Source organism: Montipora foliosa, chromosome 6 (genome assembly GCF_036669935.1).
Source record: "Montipora foliosa isolate CH-2021 chromosome 6, ASM3666993v2, whole genome shotgun sequence".
NCBI lineage: Eukaryota > Metazoa > Cnidaria > Anthozoa > Scleractinia > Acroporidae > Montipora > Montipora foliosa.
Window position 1 is genome coordinate 66,501,453 of NC_090874.1, and position 13,315 is coordinate 66,514,767.

The 13,315-nt window shown below is 39.4% G+C and overlaps 1 protein-coding gene across 1 annotated transcript in view; it reads left to right on the forward strand.

The window, feature by feature from the left end:
• The window catches only part of LOC138008197 (uncharacterized), a 91,507-nt gene extending 79,569 nt beyond the window's left edge, over positions 1-11,938 (forward strand). The window contains exons 14-17 of the mRNA XM_068855440.1: positions 2,478-2,858; positions 4,665-5,081; positions 9,640-9,684; positions 10,287-11,938. Coding sequence (XP_068711541.1) covers positions 2,478-2,858; positions 4,665-5,081; positions 9,640-9,684; positions 10,287-10,438 — 995 coding nt within the window. The 3' untranslated portion in view covers positions 10,439-11,938. The remainder of the gene's footprint in view (positions 1-2,477; positions 2,859-4,664; positions 5,082-9,639; positions 9,685-10,286) is intronic.
• Positions 11,939-13,315: the final 1,377 nt, after the last annotated feature.

A 13,315-nucleotide genomic window follows, 5' to 3' on the forward strand; every position in this document is an offset into this window, starting at 1 on the left:
CATTATTATTATTATTATTACTATTATTATTATTATTATTATTATTATTATTATTACTATTATTATTATTATTATTATTATTATTATTATTATTATTATTATTATTATTATTATTATTATTATTATTACTCTTTTCTTAAACTGCGCCGCATTCCAGTTTTGTTAGCCATGATCCCACCAACGATGGTTTTTTTATTCGTCAGGTTCCTTTCGATTCCTAATTTGCCCAAGCAAAAGGCCACTAGCTGCGTAAAAGAGGAAGTGTTTACCATGAAGTGTTTCCAGAGTTGTAATTCGCGAAGCTTTCCGATAGAGCGTTAAATTGTTTTCAAATTTTCTTTTTCTCCTGCTTGACGTAAGAAAGTACGCCATGGCTGTCATATTGAATACTGTGGAATTGAAACCGCACCTGAGAAAAAACCCGTGTTCTATCCGTCTAATGTGAGTTCGAGACGGGAGAAATTCAGACAATTTCTATTTCTCGAATTTATACCAAGAAGAAAAATGTAGCAGACGGATTATCCGTCTCTAGTGTGAAAACGGCAATTCATAGTTCACTGAATATCCGATTCTCCAGTTTTGAGAAACTTCATTGCGATGCGACATAAGAACCATGAAAAACAGTTAATATGCCTTTTCATGTAAAAAGCGCTCTCTGGTTAAGGAAAATTTTAAAACGTTTTAAGCTTTCGGCTTCCAGACTAAAGCCTTTAAAGAACTAAGATGTAAATGAGCGAGATGGAAGTGTATTTAAAAACGGTAAAAGGGCAAAAATGCGCTAATCTAAAAGAATAGAGTATTGTTTTGGCAAAGGCTTGGAGTTGTTGTCTGCTTCATTAGTGTTAGCAGTGTGCCAAGATTCCAAACTTTGAAAAACTTGCCAACCAATTCTTCCGGTGAAGGAATAAGTTCCAGGGAAGGTTTTTATTCTTTTTTAATACGTTAGAGATGATGGCAGGTGGATAGCCGTGGGAAAGAAGGGCGTTAGTGACGTGATTAACTTCAGACGATTTCCCTTCCATACGGTATTCAGTAGATTGCAGTATATTTAAATTTACTGCATCTCCTGCCGTTGCTGCCCTGCCATTTACATCGGCGAGACTGGGCGCACTCTGAGGGAACGTTTTGGTGAACACCTCCGTAGCATCAACAAAAATGCACCTGGTTTCCCCTTTGCAGAGCATTTCAGTTCTAACGGACATACCTCTGCGGACGCGCTGGTCCGCGGGATCAAATTTTGCGATGGGAGCAAACAGAGGAAGAGACATGAGATGCGTCTCATCTTTCGTCTCGGGACGTGCCAGCCGTGCGGCCTCAATGCTGATTTTCAGTTCATTTGAAGTTCGCGCGCGCTTGCACAACGCAACTTTCAAATTTTAAACCAAATACTAGGAAGCGTGGCTTAAAACATTAACGAACATTCCACTGATGAAGGGCACAGTCTCGAAACGTCTGGACATTTGTTAAGATTTTGGCACTTTCAGCAACATTCTCAACTTTTATATTCTTATTGTAGTAACAAGTGCCACGCAGCATGCGAAGTTTTTAACTTCTTTCATTTAGTAGATTTCAGGTACTGTTTAGGAGGGTAGACGCAGTACTTATTTTGTTTCTTCTCTTCAATTCCCACCATGATCGAGAAGATCCTAAACCATGCCTGTAATCTACCGAATACAATGGAAGGGAAATCGTCCGATGTTAATCACGTCACTAACGTTCTTCTTGCCAACGGCTATCCACCTGCACAGGAACACATTCGAAATGTAAAAATACGTAAAACTAGCTCTAATATTGCAACTCACGCTTGGCGTAACAATCACTCCAATGACTTCAACAATGCCAGAGTAATTGACAAGGGAAACTTCCCAATTCGAAAAAACTTTGGAATCTGAGCACACCGCCAACACTAAGGAAAGTAACTTCAAGCCTTTGCCAAAACAATACTCTATTCCTTTAGATTGGCGCATTTTTTCCATTTCACCGTTTTAAAAAAAAATTTACACCTCTATTTTGTATATACTTCCATCTCGCGCATTTACATCTTAGTTTTTGAAGGCTTTAGTCTGGAAGCCGAAAGCTTAAAACGCTTTTAAAATTTTTCTTGACCAGAGAAGGCTTTTTTACATGAATATGTTTCCAAAACATGGTTACTCTTCTATTTTTAGCATGCCTTTTGTTGTCCTTATAACCCGTTTCTTGCTCAATTAGAAAGGTTTTATTTCCAGTAAAAAACAGAGGGGTAAATTCCAACCAACGAAGTCTGTAATTCTCTGTCTGAATATCAACTGGTATTTTTTGCGATGTATATGGTTAGCTATATTGGAGAGTTGGGGTTCCATTCAGTATTGATAACTGAGATAACCTTTGCTCGGTGGACTGTGTTTGGGGACTTTAGAACCTTGATAACCTGTCCCCTTTGTCTAGCCCATTTAGGACAATAATCCCCAAAATGTTATCTGTTTTAAAACTTGTTTTAGAATGTTCCAACTACAGATTTCTGAACGAGTCCAACCGAGCAATGACTTATGCTAACAGCAGCATTGGTAACCTGTGCGATTCCACGTTGTCTGGTTGGTATCGATTTAGCGGAGAGGCTGGAACTCAGATGGCAGATTCTTGTCGAAAGATGTATCACTGCAACACAGACTCACCAGGTTGGCTCAGTGGCACGCATCCTACAGTGGCTGAGGGAATTGTCCAGCGAAAAGTCTGCTTTTTGCAGCACTTAAATGGGACTGACTGCTGCTACTTTTCAAAGGACACCAGTGTTCGCAACTGTGGAGCGTTTTATGTGTACCGCCTTGATCCACTCGGGTGTTACTCACGTTACTGCGGCAATGGACTGCCACGAGCACCAGGTAAGAACGCACTTTAATTTTCGACTTTCCCTTTGCTACCTTTGGTGCATGAGGCTCTTCTTGTGCTTGACAAGATTCAAATACTTTTTGCCAAAAAACAGTTATGTCGATCCTATAAATTTGGGTCTCGGTTAAAAGCCTATTAAGATTTTTGACAATTATAAATTAATAAGAAATCAATTGATTTTTTAATCCTTTGCTTTCCCCAGGCTCCCCAGTCTAGTTCAAATTCAGATATATCGAAATTGGCCTGTTCCCAACCTTGGGTTATACTAGATGCTGCTTTGACTGCACAAATCTATAACTATAACATTTATAAAATAACTCACAGAGTGCGCATACCCTCACCGGTCAAAAGGTGTGATTGCATGAGAGCAACTAAAGATGATTGTCACGTCACGTTCTTTGCTTTTTCCGGCACAATTTTAAAACATTTGAAGCTTCCGTAAAGTGATTTTAATAAGCTAGTAGTTTTTAAGGCTAATGGAAGAAAATGTATTAACTTTTAAGTTAGGGTAGGAGATTTTTTTCTTCCAGAGTCCAAGGAGAAGAAGCAGAACCCCCCCCCCCCCCCCCCAAAAAAAAAAGAGAAGAAAAACAGCGATTTGCAACTATTGATGATATTGATGATCTCGAGCTACGCGAACTCGTCGAGGGATCGCAAAAGCAATGTCCGCAAAATCTGCAACTTTAAAGATAAATAACCCCCCTAAGTTCTTTCATCGTAGAATCCTATTTTGTAAGCAGTTCTTACAATTTTCACCGGAGTTTTGGTGTTTTTCCCGGTGATGGAAATTTGAGCTTCAAAGATGAATCCCTCACATTGACAAGACGCTCACCCTGGAGCTTGTCCAAAGTTGAATTTTGACTTTGGTAACGCGAAATTTGATTGGCTAGTGGAAAATCATATTGTCAATATAATCTTTTGAAAAGATGTATTTTGAACAGGAAATAAATTCACTCAATATTTTTTTGAAAAAGGAAGTTATTTTATAAAAGGCTTTTTTCCTGTTTGCATTGCCTACTCGGGCACTTGGGAAAATTCTCAGAAGCTATGCTTCGACTTCGTCTCTGGTTTGCATAACTGTCTAGAATTCTCCCATCCCCTGGCTACAGTTGTTATCTCCTGGATAACTCAATTGGTTTTGCTAGTGTTTATCCGCTGGTTAGTGATTTATCCGGTGGATAGCGTTATCCACCGTTTGAACAACCGAGGCCTGATGTTTAGATCGGGGTATGCAAACACGGATAGTCTTTTATTGCTTACATAATACACGTCTGATAAAACCTTCGGCTCCGTCGCCCCACCGCCTACCTAACCTTTGGTTATTGCTGTTACTATTACTGGTACGTTATTAATGTACTGATTGGAAATTTGACAGCGCAACTGTGTTGACCAGGAAACAAATTAATTAGAATGACAAGATTGGAACGGGGCAGTGTTTTAAATTAATGAGGGGGCTGGGGGAGGGGGGCTGGGGGAAGAAATTGAAATTGGATTACTAAAAAGCACTAGGATTCTATATTCTTTTGCGTTAGCTGTCCAGTTCATGATAAAAGAAGACCGGACAAAACGCCCACGTTAAATTCCAGTTTAAAATGGAAACCATTTTGGTTAGAAAATCGCTCTTTGGCCGATATATCATTACAGCTCTCGCTCAGTCACTTCTTGGATTCTTTTATCTCATTCATCTCCTCTTGTATATCATTCCTTTCCTCTAATTTTTGCGAGTGTTGTTACTCGGAGCCTGGAAGTGATACCTTTTTCTAACAATGAATTTAGTATAACGAATGAAATATTTTCAGAATGTTTAAACTACAAATCCCTCACGGAAGCCAACCGAGCAACAACATATGGATACATCCATTCTCAACGTGTTCTTTGCATCAACAAAGGCACCCTGTCTGGCTGGTACCGGTTTGACAGAGAGGCTGGCAACCAAATGGCTGATACTTGTGTTGAGAGATATCACTGCGGTGCCCGGTATCCAGGCTGGCTTAGTGGAGGACACCCCTCAGTGGAGGATGGCGCTGTTGTGCGTAGAGTTTGTTTCAATGTATATCGGGGCTGCTGTGACTACTTCGTTTACATCAGTGTTCGCAACTGCGGTGGATTTTACGTTTACAAGCTGACTTCTTTGAGGTGGTCAACATACTATTGCTACTATCGTTACTGTGCTAGCAACGGAACTGCACTAGTACTGGCAACAACTTTGACAACAGGTAAATATTAACTAGTTTGTGACCCACAGTGTTATGCACCATCACTGCAATATTTGAAAGTCATCGGAATGGTGTGTTCAATAATGAGGCAACATTCTCAAGGGAAACTTGGAGAGAGCCTTTAAACGAAATTCAGCTATTAGCGAGATCTGCGAGATCTAAGTTCACGGTTGAGGGATATTAAGTACTTGCTCCATAGCTGTGGCAAGCATGCACTGAAATAACTCTTGTCAAATATATGTTATATGGTACTGATGAAATACCAGGATTTTCCTTCTTACGAAAAAATCATATCTTCACCGCGCGCAGTGAACATTTTTATCTTTCACATGTGAGGATATAGTTGTCGTCATGGTAAATAACACGATTAGCCAATAAAACGCTAGCTTCGCCTTCATTGTAAGATACTTTTGCGCTGTAATATAATTCTTCTCTACTACATTAACATTTTTATTGCTCAATTTGACATAATGATGATTTTTTTTTTCATGATTTTCATAGCTTGTTTCATGTTTCAGAACATGGGTGTTTTAGCACTTTTTAGCAGTTTTTAGCAGTTTTCATGGGTGTGAAAACTTTTTCACCATTTCGAAAATGAACAAAACAAGTTGTTTTCAATCTCGACATTTCATCAATATCTATATAATAACCACAACATTACATGACCGCTTGGGGATACGAATTTGATCTTCTCGTGCTGATAGTATCTCTTACGAGTGAGCGCATATATACTATCTGCACTCGAGGATGAAATTCGTATCCCCTCGCGGCCATGTAATATCTATCTATTTGTGGTATTCTCACCTCAGATATTGTATTTGTATCTTTCTGCTTGGTTCACTCAGTCTCGGTGAGCAGCTCATATACCGTATGATCAGGAGCCCATCTGGAGCGTGCAACTTCCATACAGCGTCTGTGAAACGGCGTTTTCACATGTAGGTTTATTTTTAGACTAGCCCTTCCCGTGAATTAGGTCAAAAAACAAAGACAATCCGGTTCGGTGACCCTATGACGTCAGCTTAATTTCTTGTAATTGGTCTTCGGGCTCCTGTGGGAGTCTCATTCGCGGGAAATTCAATCTAAAAATAAATCGGTCTGTGAAAACGCCGTTACACGAACACAGTAGAGTTGTAGGCTCCGGGTCATAGGTTCCTGGTATGATCTAATATGGAAACTGATTGCGTCAAGTGTTGCCAAGCTAAAAAATTTGTACGGGAAGCGGCGAAATTTCCCGAAAGACAGTGGGCGTTTTTCATTTACCAGAAAATCTCGGAACTGTCGGTGTAAGTTTCCATCGGGTGAAAAACGTGTTCCATTTAACCCAAGTCCATTCGACGCCCGGCGAGTGCTATTTTGAGCGCCAAAAATAAAAATATAGCCGTGAATAGCCTGGAACTGGTAAGACCTTTGAAAACTCATAAATGGGACACACATTTCCATCAGGAAGTTTCCAAAGGGAAAACAGAACTACCTTTCCAGTACTTCCTTTTTTCCCGGAAACTGTCCAATGGAACGAGCCAATTTTTTGTAAATGGTAGACAACCAATGACTGACTGTCCAAGCGTTCAAGTCAAATCAAGTCAAGTCAAGTTTCATTGTGATATACGCTTAGCTTTTATGAAAAAAGATCACCAGCTAGTTTACAGGTATAACAGGTATAACACAGAAAACTATAAACTAAAGTTGAAAAAAAAAAACCTTCAACAAGTAGCTTAAAAGATATGTTTAATTTTAAAATTGAAATCCATTTACAGGACTAGATACAACTTATTCATGAAATAAAATTAAACTAAGACTAATTAATAATTACAAGATATAAATTTAATAAGGCAATTATTCTATTTGCCTTTGTTGGATATGAGACTGGGTATAGCCACCTGGACGCTACGCACCTAGTTACCATCTTATATCCAACGCGCGTTCATGGAATAATTGTTAATTAATTTCCGGTTGACATACTAAATTTCAGTCTGCAATTTGCCGTTTGCTTTTCTTTGCTCTCCTCTGTAAAAAGGGAGTTAAGCGAGTTAAGCGAGGGAGTTAAGCGATGAAAAAGGCTACGGCAATGAAAACTTCGCTTTACAATACAACTTTGCGCTATCTATCAGTTTGATCTCTGATGGAATAATTGGGTATTAAAACTTCACAGTAGTGTTAGGCCTCACTCGAACTTGGATTCATTAACCTGAATATGCTACTGAAGGACAACAATTAATGATTAGCTATCTCAACTGTATGGCCATTATTCCATTTCGTTCACGTTGTGCAATACGAGACCATTAAGTAGATTGGGCTCGAACAGGTTAAAGGTGAATTTTTTACCACAATGGACCTCTTTAGCTTGTACATTTTGTTTTCCCATTTCAGACAACGTGATGTTACTCTAGGGAACAGTTTCTTTCAAATGTCGTCTTATGCACGTGCATATGTATGCATAACTCATGAAAAAACAAAAGGAAAATTCCCTTGGGAACATCATGTGGTCTGAAATGGGAAAACAAAACGTACAAGCTAAAGAGGTCCATTGCTTGTAATCTCGCAATCTAATTGGCTAATTTGCTGTTGGCGATAAGAGTCTTGACAACGCTGCTTGCGTCAAGCTCGTGTCAATTTGTCACGCAATATAATAGCCAATCAGAAACGCTCATTTTGGGAAATAAACCATCAGATTGCAAGAAAGTTACAGACAATGCTTGCTCTTTCTTTGTGTTAGGATTTTGTGTTAGGATTTTGTTCATGCTCTGAAATAAACACTCTCTTTGCCGTTGAATGTTGAGTAGGCTCGATTACCAGCCGCTGTTTCGGGAAATGAGCCAGCGCTCACTCCCGAAATCACGGCTGAACGCGTGAGGTGAGCCATTGTTAATCTCCGCCAATCAGAAACTCGCCTGCACAAATCGGTCTGGCATAATTATATTTTTTGCTGCCAAGGTATTCTTTGACCCGGCCGGTTAGAGGTTTACGGTGCTTTTAAGGTAGGAAACAACCAAGATTTCGACAACGAAAAGTGTTCGAGAAGCTGGAGAAAGGGGATTGCGACGTTTTCTACCGCCTGAGTTCGGAAACTTCACTGATTTCATGTGATTTTACAGTTAGCGCTAAGGTCAAAAAACGGCATTCAAATCCATTGCTATTGCAATTTCTCCTCAGACTTCGCTAATGTAAGAGCAAGTAAAATTCTTCAAGATCAGTTTATTGTCTTTATTGGTGGCAAAACGAGGGGCCGATGAGGTCGACTGAGAGCTGAAGCAGCCGAACATTTTGTTGATGATTCGCCAGTTGAATTCAAACACATTGATCATTTAACCACAAACTCAAGCTCGTATCATCTGGAAACTTCGCACAGACGTTTTAAGCATTGTTATGTAATTACTGTTTTGTTAAAATCAGTGTTTTGGGATGCCTAATGCTATTTCCCCGCAACTATTAACTTCGCATAAATTATATTTGAATTCTACGTCACAGACACAACCTATCGCTCACGTGTCCAGCCTCTTCTCGGGGAGGATACCCGAACTCGAGTGAGCGGCGGATATCGAGCCTAAATGTCGAAGAAGTGGTTAAGCGTTATCTGTACTCTTAGCGACAACGATATTCGTCATCGCAGTGGTCAAGATTTGTTGTGGACTCACTCGGCTTCGCCTCGTGAGTCCGCAACATTTTGACCACTGTGATGACGAATGTCATTGTAAATAAGAGTAAAGGCAATGCTGAACAACTTTCGATTTGTTCAATAGAAAATGAAACATGGTTATCCTTACTGACCCTTTTTATACTGGAAACACATTGTGCCCCAATCAATTTACATTTCAGGAGAAATGAGATGTTGATAGAACCCACTGGGAACTAGGAAAAAATCGGAGCCCCAGATGGGATTCGAACCCACGACCCTCCGTGATCTAGTCGGATGCTCTAACCACTGAGCTACTGGAGACTCTCATTTCTCATGTGAAAATCTCATTCTCACATTCGCTCACTTGGGTGGTTGGTTGGCCGCATCTCAGATATGCTTTGATGTGACTGCGCGATGCAGTTATGAGCTATGCTGTCAGTCGTCATTTGACTCTGTAGCTGCGTGATGCAGCTCGAGTCAAAGACCCACATTTCACCCTTGCTCGCCATAGATTCTCCAGTAGCTCAGTGGATAGAGCATCCGACTAGATCACGGAGGGTAGTGGGTTCGAATCCCATCTGGGTCTTGGATTTTTTCCGAGTTCCCAGTGGGTTCTATCAACATCTCATTTCTCATGTGCAAATCTCATTCTCAGATTCGCTCAATTTACATTTGGTTGGTGTAAAGACAGAAGGAACTATGAGTCTAATAACTTGTGTTGGACGACTGATAAATGAAGCTCTCTCGGGGGTTGCTTCGAGTCATAAAGCAAGACGCACTTTTCCAAGACAACTCCACAAAAAGGACTTCGTATTGATTATATTATGACCTACTATTAATTTCTTCCTTTCATTCGGGTAACCGTTATCACTTAATTCCATTCGTAAGTAGGTCAACCGACAACAATTTAATTTCAAATTTATTTTGTTTGGACTCTTGTAACAGAGCTTTCAACGTCATCTACTGCGCAGACAACAGGGTCCCCAACAAGTAAGTACACTCAGTCGGTTCAGCACTGTTGATGATGTTTGTTGTTTCAACTTTTTTCTTTGAAAGAAATGTATATGAAAAAAAAAGTTTATTTAAAGTGCGTCTTTAAGACGAAAAATAGGAGTGATCCCCGGACTTACCAGGACAACTTAAACAATTGTCTCTTTTAGACACCTGACAAGTTCAGGCGGCTTCAACGGGATTTAAACCCATGACCTATTGGTAGAAATGTGGGAGCCAATAATCGGCTTATTTGGCATAATGTTATTGCTTCCAGAGCGAGCTGATCTTCTTTACTCTCTTGGTAACAGAAGAACCGACAGCAACTTAGCTTCAAATTTGTTTTGCTTGAATTTTCTTAGCTTTTTTAAAAGAGATAACAACGTCAACTACAGAACAGACAACAACAAGGACCCCACCTAGTAAATCGGGTTTTTTTAATGGTGTTTTTTGTTTCCACTTTTGTCTTGGTAGCCAACACCTACCGAAACAAATGTGGTAGCCAATAATTGTGGTACAATTTCCGGTGCGAGGTCGCTATCGTCTATTTATTCCCACTCAAATTTAATATCAAATTTATTTTGTTTGAATTTTTCTTGCAGAGCTTTCAAAATCATCTACTGCACAGACAACAACAGAGCCCCCAACAAGTAAGTGCACTCACTCCGTTATACTTAATGATTTTTTACGTTTCTCGTTTTTTTCTTTAGAGCCCGGTGATCGAACGATTTGTGTCGGACGTACAGTGGTATAGCTTCCTGAGCAAGGTCCTTCGGAGTCACGGAGCATGTCGTATTTATCGGACAGAACTTACACAAACGACTCGCACGATGAAGATACTTGCTATATCTTTGAGCAAAATCTAATCGTACTCAAATAAAATCAGTAAAGTTAAGATTTCTGTCGAAAACCCGACGAAATCTCAGACTCATTTTGTCACCTCCAAGGCTTGACTTGAAAGTTCCAACCCTTTGAATTCAAGTCTTATCAGGCATGTAAAAGTTGGGAATCAAACTTTTACGAGCTGCCACTTTTTACAAGCGTGTTGAATTCGAGTTTTTATGGCACAAAAGAGTCATTTTCAACACGAAAGGACTTTTAAACAGCATAAAAGTTCAAGAACCGAGACTGCCCTACTGATGTGAACTAGTTACTGGATGCATGCATGTGATGTTCACAAAGAACTACAAAATGCATTAGGTGATTGAGTCTCTATTACCACGGTAGCTCTCGTTAATTTTCAAATGCCGGTTGAATTTAAGCTTGATGAAATGTTGAATTCAACTCACCAAAAGTTAGAGGTTTAAATGGCGAAAATCTGTAAAATTCCAGTGTGCTGTAAATTAATTGTTGTTCAGCTTGATGAGTTATTTACAAGAATTAATTGAGATTTGTTTCCATTAATTACTTTCTATGTTCTAAGTTGATTTTTGTGTAGCAGTTTAATCCTATTCGTGTCTTTCCTATTCAGTGTCATCTTCTATCTTACTTCTTTGTGAAAAAGTGGAACAGTCGTTTTGTTAGCCAGCGATTTAGTCATCGGAGGGGCAGTAATTGATCTCGCACTCCCTCGCGATACTCGCCTCGTCCGTTTTGCGTTCTCCTCTTACTAGTCTAGACTTTCACGTTTGTTCGAGAGCCACGCCCTCAGTTCCACCGCAACGGTCGTTCATAAACGTTCGCAGTTGACATCCCCTCCCTTGGCTTTTACATGTTTAAGTCCTCATTTGTTTTTTCTTATTTACAGGGAGTTTGCCGACTGAAGAATGCTTTGCAGCAACTCATTTTTTTTCTGTAAAGTAGATAAATAATTTGATGAGAGCACCCTAATTAGTTATCATTGGGAATTTCACGATTGCCATAAAATCAGATCCATGTTCATATTTAAAAATAGACGATGGTCCTTTCTTGTAAGTATAGAAGAGGGAAGAAATTCAGTATGAGTATGTTATTTCAGTTGTGTTGTCTTTTAATTGAGAATCTAAGAATCGATTTTAATAAATATCTTTACTGAAAGTCTCAACGGCCTTTCTTAAAATCTCGGAGTATTAATCACTGATTCTATGTTCTCCTCGTTGTTTCTGTCCTTGACTTCAACTAACGTTTCTTTTCTTTTCCTTCCTTTCTAGATCGTCTTTTGTTTTTTGTTTTTTGTTTTTTTGTTTCTATTTTTAGCCTTTTGCTCTTAGGGAAGTCCCACGCGATAGAGTGCATGAGAGAATGCTTGGTAAGATATGCTGGAAGAATATCTTTTTTGGGATCAGGCGCGCTTAAGATCAGCAATTTCGCGCAAAGGATTAACGCCAAGTATCGATCGACATGATGCCAGCAAGGGATCAAATAAAGTGTTTTCATCACAAGATTTCTCCAGCCAGCCGCGTTGACAAGTTGCCGAGTCCTTGAGTTTAACAGGCCGAAAGATTTATGTACTGTGTTTTCCCGTGATCTCACCAGTGAAACGAGATATTTTTATCTTACTTGGTTAATATATATCAAGTTCGTTTACTGAAATAACTCCAGAATACTGCATCAAAGTAATGGATAAAAAAATCGGCTACCCAGAAGGGTTATAAAAAAAATACCACGATAAAAAACTCGTCAAACAGTTGGATCGATTGCCTCGGTCTCGATCTGCTAAATCCAGTTTGAACTTCGCTTTTCGCAGCTTGTGCAGGACAGAAGAACAGCAGGCATTGAAGAAGTTAAATAAGAAATTTAGAGCTCAATGAGAAGTAAACATCAAGTAGTACATATAAATACCTGTTTTTCAGTGCCAATGAAACATTCAGAGCTAGAAACTGCAGCTGGTACTCAAGCCTCCCTTTGAGACCTTGCCAACTCCGGATGAAGAACACCTCCCTAACCGTTGGTGACATGATTCAAGGCAGGGCATTTTATGGCTTTGTAAGCAAAGACTGCAGGGTAATAAATTAGAAGCAGCGGATCCTGGTGAAGGATCTTATCAGAAATCATAAATATTATTAAAAACCAAAAAGAGCAAGGCTGTGATAACGGTGAAGGAGTATATTCGGATTTCCATAAAGGCAATATTCGAAGGGCATGCACCGCGTTACAATGTGAATGGTGATATGGCGTATAATATCATACAATATGTGGTATTTATTTTATATATGATACTTATTTTATGATATTTCACGCCAGGCAATATTTATATAACGTCTCTGTAAAAAGTAGTCATTACCTGTAACTGAAAACCCTAGCTGACGAGGAAAGACAGTGACTTTTGAAATATTGGCTTTAAATTTTATGTTCCTTCACCGTTGTATCAGCCTTGCTCGTTTTGGTTTTTTTAACTAACTTAAGTCATCATTACCCTTTCTCTGCCCTTCTTTTTTTATATGTCGATTTATGTCTTCGTTGTCTAGTATGTCAAAGCTTATATTTCCATTTCGTTTCCAGAAATCGAATTGAAAGGCATCTCGGTAAGAGCCACCCTGGCTGTGATGTTCAAGAGACGTGACAGGATTTAACTTGAAAAACAGTTTCCGTAATTTGGGGGAAAATATGAAATACTGCAAATATTTTTTTCCGTCTGTGAGGGAGTGTTCTGACTGTTCAAGTCTCGTCATTTGGTTTGATCTGCACCAATCTCCCTTCAAAGACCAGCGTG